At 46.7% G+C, this 17,111-nt stretch overlaps 1 protein-coding gene across 3 annotated transcripts in view; it reads right to left on the reverse strand.

Moving 5' to 3' along the window:
- The window catches only part of Prkn (parkin RBR E3 ubiquitin protein ligase), a 1,098,850-nt gene that overhangs the window by 21,657 nt on the left and 1,060,082 nt on the right, over window positions 1–17,111 (reverse strand). For all 3 annotated transcript variants that reach the window (XM_027401104.2, XM_027401103.2, XM_027401105.2), the window contains one exon: window positions 15,618–15,701. In XM_027401104.2, coding sequence (XP_027256905.1) covers window positions 15,618–15,701 — 84 coding nt within the window. The remainder of the gene's footprint in view (window positions 1–15,617; window positions 15,702–17,111) is intronic.

Here is a 17,111-nt window from a genome sequence, read left to right on the forward strand (position 1 = left end):
GAAGGGACAGATGCTTTTTTCTGTAGTCCTGGGGTTCTGCCTGTGAATGTATTTGAGTGTCTGCATCATGAAATGAGGCTAAGAGCAGAGCCATGGAATTATCGTGCCCAGTTTTCAAGCCTAATGTTACACTTTGCTAATGACCTTGGGCAGGAGACCTAGCCTCCTCCCATCTGAAGAAGTGTGATAACGGCACCATGGGATGCTGTGATGGTTTCTGTGAGGAAATGAGAAACACAGAGCCCAGGGTGGAGTCAGTGTGCCCTGCATGAAGACTGTTTGTATTTTCTTGTTTGGTTACACTGTTGACATTGCCACCCTTGTTTCTAGCTTATACAGACAGGGATATGGGGACAGAGAGACAGGGTCAGAGACTGGGAATTTGCAATGAAGACTGTTGGAGCCTTGATGGGTCTTAAGTCCTCTTAAGAACACAGGTAAATGGAAGCACTCCCCTCCTCCCCGTGAAGCTTTTTGAAAGCTAATCTGTGGCTTTCCCAGCTCAAACAGTGGCTAGGGGACACTGTCCAAGTGCATGTAAATTGTCAGAAGTAGGGAGTATCCACACAAGGGCTCTCTCCTGTTTTGGAAATTTATTTGAAATCCTGGGTTAGGAAATAAATTGGACAAGAATTTTTTAATCCTAAAAGTGAAAGTGAAATTTATTTTCTAGAAAAGGTCAAAGACACATATTGCTGGGAAGACACTCGTCACACTCCGGTAAGGTTCTCTTCCAGTGAGTACCAGCTATTAAATTCCACCTTCCTCACTATAATCCAATGCCTGCTGACACTCCCTCCTTGTCACAGTGACACCCCCCTCCCCGTCCACCTCCCACCCAAATCGTGCAAAGCCAAGCTGATGCTCAGACTGCAGGCTTATGCTGTGAGCAGCCCTCCCCCTGCTGGTGAGCATTTGAACAGCACCTTTCAGGGACCCAGTGAACCAATAGTGGTGCCGCTTGGACAACAGCATAAACCTTGTTATTTTCACAGCGTGCTCTTATTATTGTTTTGGAAGAATGTGTGCATGGTAAACTTGAATTTTTAAAAATTGGAGTGATGGAAACTATAGGGTTTCTGGCTGAGGATTGGCAGACACAATGCTACACCGTGTTCCAGACTTGCAGAAATACACTTTACAACACAATTTAGAACAACACTTTTGCTGATGATGACAACAGATGTTATTTCTACTACTGGTGGAATGTGTACAAAAGCCATGGGTGAGTGGAGACTGGGAGAGCATGGGCATATTAAAACCACACCCGGGACTCCTTGGGAACCTGGAGGCTAAGGAAGCGGGTCAGCTCAGCCATCATCAGACAAGCTTCCTCAAGCACATGGGAACAACACAGAGACCCTCAGCTGGGCCATGCGCAGAGAGTGAGAGACCTTAGAACACTCAGCCCTGAAAGGGATGCCTCCATCAATCCCTCTCCTCAGGGCCCAGGAAAATCTGCAGAAGAGGAGGTAGAAAGAGTGGTAGAGCCAGAGGGGGTGCAGGACATCAAGGAATCAAGGCCTTCTAGACTCAACAGGGCTGGTGCACACATGAACTCAGCCTGTGTAGTCTGCACCAGATGGGGCCCTAGGGCTAACGAAATGGACACACACACTGTTCCCAACCCAGAAGCTATCTCCAGTTGGGAGCCACTGACAATGAAAAATCAGTTTTTTTCAAAGGAGTCTGACAGGGGAAATAAACCAATCTTAAGGGTAGGCCACAGGAAAGGAAACGAACTCAACCATGGAACTGGAGGTTCTTTGTCTCATAATGTTAAGTCAGGGCATTACAAACAAACTTTATAGATCTTTTACAATGAAAAAAATCTTTGCAGGCCATATATATATATATATATGCTCTGGTATTTGATTTTCATAGGATTCCTGTGTGGTGTGTGAACATGTGTGTCTCTGTGTCTCAATGTGTTTCTTATGCTTTTTCCTTGATTGTTTTGCCCTATTCTAATTCTAATTTGTTTGTTTTTTGATTTATCTTGTTTTATTTATCATTATTCCTTAGAAGCCTGTTTGCTTTCTAAGGAGAGACAGAAGGGGTGTGGATCTGGATGGGAGGGGAGACAGGGACAAACTGGGAGGAGTAGGGGGAGGAGAAACCCTAATTAGAATATGAAGTATGGAAAAAAAATCCATTTTCAATAAAAGAAAAAAGATAAAATCACATCAGGTGAACAAGGCCCAAGGGTGGATCAGACATGCCAGACCAAAGAAAAGGTTTAGCTCTCTCACCTCACTCCCATACGGTGGCAGACACCTAGCATTGGGATGGCTAGGGCCTCACACCGATCTATCATCTGGTATCCAGACTGTGCATAAAGGACTGGTGGACAGAGAGTTCATCTCATCTCTGTGCCCACTGTTAATGTAGCCTACTTAACTGCTGTCTGCCTGTCCTGCTTGCCCACGTGGACTAGACCCAGTTCTGTCCTTCTGTCCCATAGCTGGCTCCATGTTTGCACTCAAGCTTGACTCTCTGGTAGCCTAATTCCAGCAGCAGCAGCAGCAGCAGCAGCAGCTTCTGTGGCAGGCTTGGGTTTGTCATCTTATCCATACAGCACACCCCATCACTCCACTTCAGCAACCAGAACTCCCCTGCAGCCTCTTTGACTTGTGCTCACTCTGTGAGCCATGTATATACCTATGCACAGAGATAGATGCATTTACTGCGTACTGTGTGATGCAAATTCATATTAGGAATTAAGATTGCAATGAAAGAACCTAAGCTAGGCATGGTGGAACACACCTTTAACACCAGCCCTCAGGAGGCAGAGGCAGGCAGATCTCTGAGTTTGAGGCCAGTCTGGTCTACACAACAAGCTCAAGGCAAACCAGAGCTACATATGGAGGCTCTGTCTTAAAATAAAATAAAATAAAATAATAAAAGAAAGAAAGGACAAATGAACTTGCATTCACCTCAGCCAGAATACAGGTACAAGGAGGGGACAAACTGCTGCCATGGAAACCACGGCACCATCTGCGGTTCCTGTTATTCAGTAAATTCTGAAATTGTGGAAAGACACATGCACGCATATGTTTCTGGCATGGCACATGCATGACGGTCTGGAACAGGTTGGTGAGCCTCAAGTGCCTGCATCTGGACCCAGCTTCCCTGGTAAAGATGGGGCACTTCCCACCACTCCGTATTTTAACCAGCCCAGGAATGAAGGGTTAATGACAGGCAAAATCCAATTTATAGCCTTTCAAACGTATACATGGTGTAAGAATCAAATTAGGAAATCTGGTTTCTGGTTCATTGGAAATACAGTATTTCATTTAAGGTGATGGTGGCTGTCACCCTGTGGGTCCATCTCCTTTGGAGGTTGAACAACCCTACATTGAGGGCGCCTAAGATCATCAGAAAACAGAAATGTTTTAATAACATTAGCAAAATTACAGTTATGAAGTAGCAACAAAAATAATTTTATGGATGGGGGTCACCACGAGAGAAATGATATTAAAGGGTCATAGCATTAGGAAGATTGGGAGCCATTGGTAAGGATTTAGCGCCCTCTGGTGGCTAGAGGCACTCTGTGGCCTCACTGAAGAGGAATGCCAGGGCACAGTGGGAGTCTCTCTCTCCCTCTCCGTGTAGTGAATATGTAGTATGTGTATGGAGAGCACATATTTGTGTAAGACCTATGTGTGTAGCATGCATATGTGTGGGGTGTGTGGTATGCATACACATTGTGCTGTGTGGGAGGCATGGGGTGTGTTATGTGTATGTATGTGTGTGACATGTGTTACTTACGTGTGTGCAGTATATGGTATTATTAAACCCAGCTGTGTCCTGCATAAGTTACTCCATATTGTGTGAAACAGTGGTAGTGTACCCCATAACCCATTTCTCCTGTTCTGGTCTAAATTCCTTTTTCAGTCTCCACTCAAGAGGCTACGGGCTTTCCCAGACATCTCCCCACACTTGAGCTGTTCTAACAGTCTGTGTATGAAGTCTAGAATACAGTGTAGAAACTTGGAGAGTTGGGTGATGAGTTGACACAGGGATTAGTGAATTACAGGGTGCTAATGGGGCAGGGGAACTTTGGGGATGTAAGAACAGGAAAGGAGCCCCTCGCCCTGGAATTTGGTTGACACTTCTCACCAGTGGCGAAGCAAGAACTTCTGAACAGTTGCTGGCAGCTCAAGACTGCCCTTTCCAAGCCGTAAACCTGCAGTTTCCTAGGGCACTCACCATAGCAGAGAAGGACATGTACCAACCCCCTGTGCAGCTCCATGGTTCCTAGGTTTACCTTGTCAGATTACAATTCCACCCAAGGTGTCTCTGGGGCCACAGTGCTTACTTTACTTAGGGGTTCTTAGTAACCCTTCGAGATAGCCGAAAGTCACCAAATTGGCACATGGGGTTAGTGCGATGGCAACGAATTGCTGCTCTCCCTTACTTAGGCAGGCCTTATTTTCTGTGCTTTGTCTTTGAAGAGGTCATGCTCACAGTCTTCGGAGTGTCTGACTTTCTTCCCCTGAGCTCCCCCTTTTCTCTTAACCCTTATGCTTAAGTCTATATGAAAATATCTTCAATGACATCTCTAAGTTCGCTTCATCATAAACTATAATCTGCCTTCTCTTGGAATTCTTTCTGTGCTGAAGCCACAAACCCTGGCTTGGCTTTTGTTGAGCTCCTAGAGGTCTTGGGGATCATCTCGGGCTGCTGAGAGAAGCAGCATGGAGCTGTGTCTCCATCCCCTCACTACTGACGCTAAGACTCTCTGGAGTTCAAACCCCTTTTGTGAAGCTGTTTTCATGGGAGGCTTTCCCAAGTCCCCCTCAAGATGGGGACTTGAGGAGGGTGTCTAGAAAGGAGCTGGTGGCCTCTGGCTAGACCTGAGGTAAGCTGGCATGGCTCATAGACTGGAAGTTTCACCCAGGCAAGATCTCAGAAGATACTGAGGCCTCTGGGTGGGAGAAAGGCCCCATAGACCATGCCAGGAGCTTAGTGTTGCTGTTTTTATAGTCAGGTCATCCCAGTAAAAGGGAAAAGGTGGGGGCGCTTCTTTCTGGGCCAGTGGGCAGCTGCTAGGCATGCAAGAGCATTGTTAAAAATCACTATGAGTAATAACAGCAAGTTAATATTGTAAACTCTACTGATTATTTTCTTCAAATAAGCAACTGTGTGGGAAGGTTAGGCAATTTGACTTTTAACCTACAGCTTTAGGCTCATCCCTGGTTTGCTGGCTGCCTGGAGCAGAGGGCTGTCAGTCAAGGGGCCAGGTTGAATACCTTTCAGCTGGTACCACTGTTCTGAATATTTCACGGAGGAAAGAACACAAGAACTGTGGCTGTCTGCTGCTGAAGCACGCTGCTCGGCTCCTGAAGGTGTGGCCTCAGCCACAACTGTTTCAAATACTTTACACTGGAATTTTTACCCTCCAAGCAGCTTTGGTGAACTCTTAATGACCCACTAGCCTTCTGCCCCAAGACCAGAGGGGAACATTCCCTCTGATGACTTAGCAACTGTAACTGGTACCAAGGGACAGTTCCATGATTAGTGTAAACACAATCATTTGCACAAAAGTGTGCTGCATGACTGGTGTAAAGGTCCTTTTTGTGTTATAGCAGGGCATCCGGCACACTTCTGTGAGGCAGGGGGGAGACACCCTCTTGTGCTGTTCACCTGGTAGTTCAGAAAAGCCTAAAAATCCCTTCTCTCTTCATCTCTGCTTTCTTACTTTCAAGAGATATCTTTAGTAGAGTGGGCTGAACTGGTGACACAAAGGAAGACATGGCGGCGGAGCCTGGAGCTGAGGAGTGGCCAGCAGCCTCGACAGCTACAGAGGCTGAGCCACGAGGGAGACGTCTGAGTCACAGAGGTGGACTGGCCCTGAAGGCAGCAGCTGGGGCAGCTATGACATCTATAACAGCAGGAGAAGGGACAGACAGCAGAGGCAAAGCAGCAACAGCCGGTACAGTGGACAAAGCAGCCAGTGGCGCTGCGGAGTTCCAGAGAGCAGCTTGTGAAGGGACCAGGAAAATGTGGGAGAGAAGAGCTGTAGAGAGACCAGAGATTGCGGGCTTTGGTTAATAGAAGGCTTCCAGAGAGCTGCCCGCTCTTAAAGGCCATGGAGCCAGATGCGCAGACCCAAAGGCTATATTAACTGTGGCTGTCGAGGGCTGAGTCCTGAAAGTTAGGCTGGGGATATGGGACACAAGCTGCTGTCAAAGGCTGAGGGACCCCACCATCACGCTTGTCACTGTAGGGTTAAGGGTCCTTGTACCTAAGTACAGCAAAGAGCTGGAACACTAGAGGGCGCCACCTGCTGGGGTTCCCAGTTGCCTGCTGCTATGTTACTCTCCGGAGCCAGATTACAAAGGCTGCACTGGACAAGCCTTTCCTTGCCTACCCTTGGTTCCTATCTAGGATACAGAAGAAGGGCACCAGCTGGCTGGTTAAGAACGCCAGAAGAGAAGAGGAACGACTTCTCAAGTGCAGGGGAGATTCTTGGAGAGGGGAGGGGGGAGGAGAAAGAGGGAGAGAGAGGGAGAGGAGAGAGAGGGAAAGAGATAGGGGGAGGGAGGGGGGACAGAGAGGAGGAGAGGGAGGGGAAGAGGGAGAAGAGGAGAGGGGGAGAGGGAGGGAGAGAGGGCAGGGAGAGTTCCAGAAGGGTCTTCCTCCCAGGGTAGATGTGGGGCCAGTGTGTGACCTGCTGCCAGTACAGAGGTGTTGGGCAGCGGGCCCTTTAAGAGAGATTAATGTCTTTCTAGATGAGGTTAGTTCCCAGAGAACAGGTTGTGGCTGTTACAAAAGTGGGCCAACTCCTTCTCCTCCCTGTCTTCATTAGCCTTCTTGCCTTCCACTCCCTGCCTGGAGTTGAGCTACATGGAAGCCCTCACCAGAAGCCAAACAGATGGTGGGGCATGCTTAGGCTTCCAGAACCAAGAGCCAAAAGAAAACTCTTTCTTTAACCAGGTGTGGTAATGCATACCTTTAATCCCAGCATTTGGGAGGGAGTTCAAGTCCAGCCTGATCTACAAAGTGAGTTCTAGAATAGCCAGGGGTTACACAGAGAAGCCCTGTCTTGAAAAACCAACCAACCAAACAAAATTAAACCTCTTTCTTCATAAATCACATAGTCTCCATTATTCTGTTATAGCAGTGCTTCCTATTACACTTGAGGAGAATGGGTTATTTATGACTTGTCTTCTGCTGCTGTGACAGAACAGCTGGGACAAGGTAATTTATAAAGAAAGCGGTTTGCCTGAATACAACATGCTTCTGTTTGCCCTTCGATCGCATCCTTCATTTCCCCTCTGTGGTACCTGACATTTTTAGCATCTAGCCTTAAACAACCCAGACCCCTCCGTTTTATCATTTCGCGGTACTCTATGACTTGTAAAATACTTCACATGCCTTCTCATTTCATTATTTATAGTTCAGTAGATCTTACTGGCCCCATGTGGCGGAGAGGAAAAAGGGCTGTGAGCATTTGAGTGACTTGCCTAGAAGTGAAAGAAATCAAACGGCTTCCTTTGATGGCCAGCCTAGGGCCATTTCTGCTCCCAGCAAACCTTTTCAGGCGGGCTAAGTGCTCTGTAAATGCACCACTGAGAGCCGGTTGGTGTCCTCGGCATTTATTTAGCTCCCATAGACGAGATGGAGGGACGATCCAGGAGGACACGCTGGCTGTAATGGAGATCTATCGCCACCATTCCGGCTGTGTCTCTGCACATCACTTAGGCCGTGTCCAGAGTGGAGGACCCAGGAGTAGGAGTGGCATCAATAAAGCTGTTTTACTTAAGCAACAAGTGACTCAGTAAATACACCCTGTAAATCTCAAGAATAGGAATTCTTGGCTGGAGGAATATGGGGGTGGGGGGTGGGAAGAGACCATGGTTAAGGGACAGCCCTCTGGAGACAGGCAATCCCACACCTTGGTTATTGGCTCCAGGATAGCTCCGTCCTCCAAGAGGCTCTTGCCCCTGGACACCTCTGTGGAGAAGTCCACACACTGAAATTGTTGCTCCCCTGCCCAACCTGCCTCTGGTGTCTCCTCTTCTGGTAAAGTGAGAATTGAACAGCCTCCTAACCACGTTCTCACTTCTCGAAGCCTGTCTCCTAGTTCTTTCCCATTTTGTGGGTTTCCCACTCAGGCCCGCTGCGGCTCTGCCTTCCTTGCTGTATTCATAAGCTGCCATCCCACATGAGTAGCCTCATCTTACCTTAGGACCGAGGTCCTGGGCTTCTCAGTTTCCAGGAGTACTGGATACTGATGGTCTGGGTTGAGGTGCAATTCAGGACTGTCCCTAGTCACAGAGCACTGCCTCAACCAAGCCACACTCCTGTGTGTGTGTGTGTGTGTGTGTGTGTGTGTGTGTGTGTGTGTGTCTTACTGTGGAAAGCTTGCCTCTAGCCCCCTCACTATAAGGCAAGGCAGCTTTCATGAGACCAGGGCTGGGGTAAATTCACTGGCTGAGTGTTTGCCTAGCAAACCATAGTCCTGGTTCCTGCTGTGTTTGGGGGGTCTCTCAGTTCTGAAGGTCCTCAGAGCCGTCTGTGGCAATCACCTGCAGTTTGTTTTTCAAGTCTAACATATAAACCACCAGCACTTAGCCTGTGTGAAAAGATTTATTCTGGAGCAAAATGGTCCTAGGCTGTATACAGGAGCTATTCTGGAGTCAATCGCCAATAACCGTTGCCCACTCCTGACACCTTCCTTACTCAGTGTTCCAGAAAGCTCCAAAGACGCTTCCAGGTATCAGAAGTGTCTCTGGGCATCAGAAGCTGTGTCCCTGGGCATTGTCCTGGCAACAACTGGTAACTAATACAGACATAGGATGCAAACTTTGAGAAGAGGGATGAAGCTGTATGTACTCCTGCTAGAGAGAGCCATAATTGGTAGAGACAGAGTCCTGGAGGCTGAGGGTAGGCATGGAGCAACTGAGGACTGGGCAGCAGGGGCAGCAGAATAGCCCCATACAGGCAGACCAAACAACAATGTCCCAGAAGGGGAAGACAACCCATCCTGACAGGAAGTTAGTTATTCCTACTCTGGGTACTTTTTTGCTTTTATTGACAACACAGCTTTAGGCAGCTCTACCACCCGAAGCCTAGCAAAACCCTGAACAACACTGCCTTGGACCAAAGACATCCTCTGGAAACAAAGGATGTGTCACAATGGGGACAAGACCACAGGGAAATTTGGTCCTCTGCCATATTATACTGTGGACTGGTAAGAGTGATGGTAGTTTCCAACATGCAGCTAGAGCTGTGCTTTAAAACAACGTGCTGTCCTCTGAGTGAGGTTTACGCTAGAAATCAACACCCACCATATGGGGCATGTCTTCAATAAATAGCAAACTTGGTTCAGGAATCAAGGGACAGAAGCGGGAACGACCCAACTTATCACGTATCACGAATGTGAGTGACCCATTTGGGAGCATGTGTCCTCTTGTGCAGCTTGCCCTCATAGATTTAGAACTCCTAGTTTTCACAACAAGCACATGTATGTGTAGGGGGGACACATCTCTATTTGAGAACACCCTAAGCATTCCAGCAGACTTCCAACTGTAGCAGTCATCTGGTCACTCGACCCTCCATTAGCTTATCAACCAGTATGCATGACATCACCACTCTAGACAGGATAATGGAGTAGCCAGAGGTGCAGCCCTTAGTAGTGGGTATTAAATGGGGAGGGAACCTTTGGCATCCAGGTGACTCATCTACCGGAGCTGCTCAAATTGAGAGCAGAAACTTTGAAAACTGTGAGTTCAAGTAACCTTTTCTTTTTGTAACTTACTTATCTCTCGAATTTTGTTGTAGTGCCAGGAAGCTGATTGACAAAGGCCCATGTTTCGGCACATGTTGCTAGCACAGTGGTGGCTGTGTAGAAGTGGCCCCATCAGAAAGGCTACCCCCGCTGGGGTGGGCCATAGATTCCACTTGGGACTGTGCATATTGTGCCTGTAGGCTAATGCTTTGACTTTTGTTGTTATGTTTGTTCTTATAGGAAAAACAAAGTATTTTATCACCAAAATATTGTAAGGTTGAGCAGTTGAGTTAATATTGCTTCAAAGCAATTCCTGCTCCTGGCTAGCATCTGCATTTACCATTCCTGGAGGGGTATTTCTCCAGCCAGTAAATAGCATACTTAGCACCCTTCTTCTTTCTCTGCAGAGTGACCACAAAGAACAAGTGAGAAGCGACACTTCACTGGGAGGAAGTGGTCATTATTACAGTCCCCCAAAGGCTTGGCCAATCATTGCCTGGCAGCCTTACACCCCTGGGTGCCCCTCCCCGACTGTTGATAAGTAAGGATCTATCGCAGAAAGTTGTGATGGTGCACAGAACAAGAAGGGGCATTTGCAAGCGATTTGTAAACACGCACATTCCAAGTGCGGGGAATTATTTCCATCCTAGACAAATGCTGGCTTTATTCCTGTGACTCAGAAGGCTGGTGAAGTGAGCTGTGCTTGCTAGGGTAATCTGCCTTCTTCCCATGACTGAAAAGATGACTGAGACAAGAACTAGCTTGGAAGTGGCCAGTTCTCTGGTGCTTTTTGCAACATCCTGGGGAGGAGGGAGGAACTGAGATGGATGGAGCTGGCAGTCATTCTGCAAATTTCTAAGGACTTGTTAGGTGCTGGCACCTGGATGTAAAGATGCTGCAGGAAGAGCATTTCCATGGGATGGATGTACAGCATGGGTGTGCACAGTTGTCCTGAGGCTTAGAGGAAGCACTGGGTTGAGCAGAGGGCATTGTAGAGGAGGAGACATAAGATTGGGGCCTTGAAGGTTAACTAGGAGTTCAGCAGTCAGGGATGAATACATTCCTGTTGGGTATTGTGGGAGAGACATAGAGACAGAGACAGAGTGAGAGACAACAGAGGCAGAGATAGAGTGAGAGCGAGAGACAGAGAGAGTGAGAGGGAAAGAGTGAGAGAGAGTGAGTGAGAGTGAGAGATGGGGGAGGGAGAGAGGGAGAAGAAGAGAGAGAGAGAGAAAGAGAGAGAGAGAGAGAGAGAGAGAGAGAGAGAGAGGGAGAGAGAGAGAGAGAGAGGGAGAAGGATATCATTCTCCAATGATTATGTTTAATCAGCGCCATTGAGGTCAATTTTCTTTGTGGCTTTAGACAATGTTAGGAAGTCACAGTTTGTCTCGCCATTAGACAGTGAGAATACCATCAGCCACTATGAACCACTAGGAGAATGGATCAGTTTTTATGGTTTATAAGAGCAAGTGTTTAGTTTGGAGGAAGTGTGTGGAGGGGAGCAGAGCATCCTGGAAACAAGTACCAGACAAGAGCGAAGGGGGCTGGACTCTCCTTGGCCATGAAGGATTGATCTGCTGCTGCAGAAGCTGTTTCAACTTAAAGCTTGTTCAGTATTTTAAAGCCAATTTAAAGTCAAGTTTTGAGTCTGCCATCAAAAAAATTGCACTAATCAAAAAATGCATTAAGTTTTGGGAAAGGCAGTCTAATTGACAGCAAAAGCTGGTTGGGCCCCAGGAGAAATGGGCTCCCCCTTTCTGGGGAATGTAGTATCAAGAAACAGAAATCAGTCGGCTATGAAGGGAAGAAGACAGAGAGGGGTTCCAAGTGGCTCATGGGAAAAGATGCTTTGAGACAACTGAACAGAAGAATGTGAAGAGGCCCAGTGAGGGGTTCGAGAGTGTTAGCAGCAAGCGGGGTGGGGGAGGGGCTGCAATTAGGCATGGATTCTTTGGGTTGGCAGGTCGGTGAAGCTGCAGAGGCTACTCTCCTACTGAATGCAGGCAACAAGAAACAAGTGGGGTAGCTCTATTGAAAACAGACCCCACTTCATTTTGTTTCTGAAGGGGACTGGCCACTGCAGTTTGATGAAATAGCTTGTCTGGTTCATCCTTTCCATGGCCAACAGTCTGATGAGTTGACCATCAAGAATGCACTGGCAAGTCTGTGTGCATTTCTCTCTTCTTCCTGGGAGGCTGGCTCCCATGGACTCTGTCTTAGGACCCCAACAACTTGCAGTTGTGGGTTGCTAGTGAGAAACACAAGAACTGAAAAGGAGGAAGAGAGAAGCTTAGAGTCCCATCATGTTCCCTGTTGGAAGAGATGTTGGGCCCCATCCCTCACAGGGTCTCCGTGAGTTGATAACCACAGATGCATCCTGTTTTCTAGTCCTGGATTACAACCCCAGCTGTACCCCACTGGCAAAAAAACACAAACTCTTACACCTGGGGTTTTTCTACTGTGCCATAAATCTGTACATAAGGCTGCTCCCTCCCTGCAAAGACCACAGACACACATTCTCCTAGCACAAACAACCGGGCGACTCTGCTTTTAACTAAATCTCCAGGCTTTCGCCCGATTCTTAGACTTAGTCGTCACATGGACGCCACAGTTCCCTCCTTGCTTTAGGCCCAATGCTGGGTTCTTCATGACTATGCCTATCCCAAGGCCCCTCCTCCATCCATGGCTCTAGCTCACAATTGATAGGTACCTGCCTCCTCTGTCCTAGGGTGACGGTGGCCTCCACCAGTATTGACCCAGTTCCTTCCATCTGATTGGTCTTTTTTGGGACCCTAATTGAATTCAAGACTCGGGAAAATGTGACAGCAAAGATTCCAAGTTCTATCTCTGGCAACCATGATGTTTTAGATACTGTTCTATTGATGTGCAGGGCAACTCTTATAAAAAAATGCATTTAATTGTATTGTAAGCTTGCTTACAGTTTCAGAGGCTTAGTTCATTATCATCATGGCAGGGAGCTTGGAGATAGGCAGGCAGTAGCTGAGAGTTTTCCATCATCATCCAAAGGCAGCAGGCAGAGAGACAGAGACACTAGGCCTGAAACCTCAAAGCCTACCCTAGTGTCACACTTCCTTCCACAAGGACCCCTTCCCCCTAATCCTTCTCAAACAGCTCATCAGCTGGGGACTAAGCATGCAAATATGTGCACCTATGGGTGTCATGTTCATCTAAACCACCATAGTGGACAGCAGGCATGTTTTTCTTAAGTTTTTGGGTAGTTTGTCTTGTTTTCAAGTAGCAGGAATAGGAGTGTGGCTCTAGGATCGGGGCTAGACGTAGGGGCATGTTTAGAGGTAGGCAGCTCTAGAGGAAGGCTTTAGAATCGAGGCTGACATGCATTAGTGATGACTCATCGAAATCTTTATGTTGACTGTACAACCTTTCTCTATCACAATAGACAAGCTATCTAATTGAGTTCACTGTAACTGCTACAAAAGCAGGGGTCTTGCCCTTTATTCACAGGGCTTGGAACAGTGCCTCTATTATACGTGTTTAGTATATATTTGTTGCATGAATTAATACCTTTTCCTTATGATGCTACCAGCACTCAACATACATCTGTCCAGTGTGTATGCACAGATTCTGTATTGGGCTTGGGAAAACAGGAGAACAGCAGGAGAGATGCTTGTGCCTTTGCCTGCAAACCCTCTCTTCTGAAATGGTCTTCAGGACTACTGTGGAGAGTCCATTGCTTCCTCTTGACACGCTCAGAATCACTTTCCATGACTTCCAGGCAAGTGTTATACAAAACTACATATTTGCTGGGCTTTGGCCAGCAGGTATGTTGATAATAATTGTTGGTTTCCTTTACATCTCTCCCGTGGCTCTCCATCAATCCTCTGAGGGGAAGCATACACATCCACGTTTTGCTAGCTAGCTTAGTCTAGCAGGATTCTTGACCCATACAGATGTTCAGTGTAATACACAGTGATGTTTTGATGGATACAGTTCCCTGGGTATGAATTATGTGAGCTTATGGTCATCTTGAATGCTCTTTTCTCCATTTTTATGGCTTAGATATTAAGGTTATGATGACTTAAAAAAAATCTTAAACACCAAGGTTGGTTGCTTCCTTTTGAAGGATGGATGGGATTCCAGGGAAAGTCAGGTGCCTGGGAAGCCTAAGGGTAAGTAAGGCTGTTCCTCATCTTCAGATAGAATCTCCCACCTTGGAAGCTTTGGTTCATGTATGGGGTACTGATGGATATAAATTGTTTGATTAACCCCATTTCCCAGAGCCTCTTGCGTCATCATCTTCTGCTACAAAGAGCTCAAGGCAGGGGTCCCAGAGCTATTACCATTCCTGCTTTCAGTACCCAGTGAGCTTGAACTTGAGTGTCCCTGAGCTGAAATAGATGAACAGAAGCCACAGCTGCTTCCTTGGCTGTGGAAATAGCGGTTCACTCCTAAGCCTCCTGACATGCTGGTGGTCAACAATGGAGGATCTTTTGAGAAGACCCAAGTGCACTAATTATATTTATTTAGTTATGCTAACATTGGGTAAACACAGCTGCACAATACCTTACAGGGATACACTTCTTTTTGCACTGACTTGAGATCATCAGGGTCTTCAGCATTTTCAACTATAAAATTGAAGTGCTCTGAAATTTCAAAGTCTGTTTACTAGGTTCTTATCAATGAAATGTAGTATTTGTTTGCATAGATCTGGTGTTTAAACCCTTGCCAATGACTAGGCAAACGAATGGGCAAATTCATCAACTGTGCTGAAGTTCTTAAATCTTATGTCTTAATGTGATTGATCATAATTAATAGATAAAAGGAAACACTTTTACTTTTCCTCAGGCCTTGTATCACTCACGAGTGACTGGGGTTCAGGCAATTCGATCCTTACTTGGTTAGGATGAAGACACAATGGAGCACTGTTTGTGAGACTGGTGAAACTGTAGCCATTTTTTTGCCTGGTATAGTACTTGGATCCAGATGGCCTTGAATTTACTGTGCTTTGGCTGTGATTCCTCAAGACAGTGCAAAAGCCATGGATGCTCAGCAGAACCTCTACTTGGGCTCTGGACCTTGAGTAGCTACACAGTCCCATCCTTTGTGGCAATGCTGGGCAGTGGTAGTAACTTCTACCTGGCCCTGTGACGACCAGGCAGGGCTAGAAATCAAGACCCTACTGTGTGCTGTGTGGCTGAGCTGGGAAGTCCTGTAGGTTAGAAGCTTTCAAAGCATTCTGACTTTGAATGCTTTGTAATATTTTCGAATTATAATAGTCTTATTAGGGATATCACCCATCATCAGGAGTCTGTGCATGACACATGCAGAGGTAATTTTAAAAGTCTCCAACTTTTTAAAATTGTGACAGATGTCATCTACATACTCTCATGTTTTAAGAACTGCTTAACTCAGTCATCCCCCCAAACTGTAAAAAACAAAAACAATCCCCTCCCCAAGCCCTCCCAATGGTCTCAGTAAGTTTATGATTCAGTGTTGAGCTACAGTCATAGCTGTGTTGTGCATGCAGCCTGTGGGTTACAGGTTGGACACACCTACAACATTAATATATTAAATAATAAAACAAAAGTAGGGGAAATAGTGGTTTTCCTGGCTTAGATACTGCTCAATTGTCTTATCCCTGTCTTCTCTGATGTACCTTATCCCTAGTCCATACTCCCCATGGAGGAAAGCTATCAGGCAACAGAGATATGCCCTGAATGGCAAATGGGAAAGCTACTCAATGCCCTGTGAGAGAAGGCTAAATGGGGAAGCCAAAGGCTCAGGTCCAAGGCTGTCTGCTTGGACTTTCACAGTGGAACTAACTTCCTGTGACCTTGGTGGGGCTGCTGCCTACCAGAGCGCCTTGCCTTGCTTTGCAGGATGTAGGAATCACTCTTACCTGAGAAGTAGCCCCCGAGGCTTCAAACAGCGAGTCACATGCACCTTCATGGTATGCTTCCTTACAGTCCCGGCAGAAAATGAACTGCAAGACAATATCATGTGTCAGGAACGTTGGGTAGCACTCCACAGTCACTTTTACCTCTCTGGCTTGAGTTACAACTTCTATGGCAAATTGCTGTTTGCAAAGAGGAACCAACTTGTATTTTGATGGGACTGCCCACAGTTAAATGGGGCATTTAGCACAATATTCTGTGCACCTCAACAGGGTAACAAAGATGAATGATATATCCTGTTTCATTACTTCCTGGTGTCCCTAGCCCACTGGAGGAGACAGCAATGAAGGGGAACACTTGTGAGTAGGGTTCCTGGTGCCAGAACCATGCCTTCATTCCAGGCTCATCTTCAATGTTTGTTCTAAGTTTGTTTTCCAAACACAATAGGCTTAAGTGGTCAGTGGATGAATTTTTGTACTGAAAGCCTATTATAAAAGGAAGGAATGGGCTGTTTGGGGGCTGGATTGTGTTCCTTTGTGTGTCCCCCTTCATTGTCTTAGATTCAGAAGGGAATAATGTTTTTATCCCCTAGTGCCTTAGAATGAGGCTACATCAGGACATTAGAGTGGAGTTAAAAGGAGCCATTAGGATGGCTCTAACCTGTTAGTGTCCCTGTAAAAAGAGATCAGAACTTGAAATTCATGGGCTGAGGACTGAGCATGTGAGGATACAATGAGAAGCAACCATTTGCCAGCCAAGGAGAGAGACCCCAGAAGCAACTACAAAGACAGCATTTTTCTGTTATTTACAACTTCCAGCCTACTACAGCTTGTTTCAGCAGTCTTAGGAAACAAATGTGGGAAACTAATGCAGGTCTTGTGAGGGCCTTGGGTAACGGAGCAAGCACAGTACCCCAGCGCCATACCCCAGTCCTTGCACCAGATCCTTCCACTGGGTGATGCTGCTGTTTTCAACACTCAATGACCATGGGACACAGACAACCAAGGACTCTGCTGCCCCCTTGCTTTCTAAAGAGGAAGATGGAACAGGAAGTGGCTGCAGACCCAATGCAAAGGCTCTGAGTCCATCCTATTCGTGCCCGGAGTAACCGGGCCTCTCCAGAAGGCCTATCATGTTTTCCCCATTGCTTGCCATGGCCAAGGCTGCTGCAGTGGCTGAGGCTGGCTGCACACTGTGACTTAACTGAACTCGAGTCATCATCCACCTGACACCTGAGATACCAGCGGAAAGCCACCAAATGCCTGGAACTCTCAGAAGTCTTCCAGAGGCTTAGGAGCTCTCAAGATCATGTGCCAGGGAATCAGCCAGGCATTTGTCATGGCTTTGATTAAGGTGAGATGAATCTGAACTGAAATTTAAAGAAAAACAACCAGTACCAATAACTCCAACTTATGTTTTTGTAAAAAAAAAAAAAAAGTCAGCTGTTTCTCTTGGACTCATGAGAGACACCAACCCAACATGCTCTGGCTACATATGAC

This window comes from Cricetulus griseus, chromosome 2, assembly GCF_003668045.3.
Source record: "Cricetulus griseus strain 17A/GY chromosome 2, alternate assembly CriGri-PICRH-1.0, whole genome shotgun sequence".
Taxonomy (NCBI): Eukaryota; Metazoa; Chordata; class Mammalia; order Rodentia; family Cricetidae; genus Cricetulus; species Cricetulus griseus.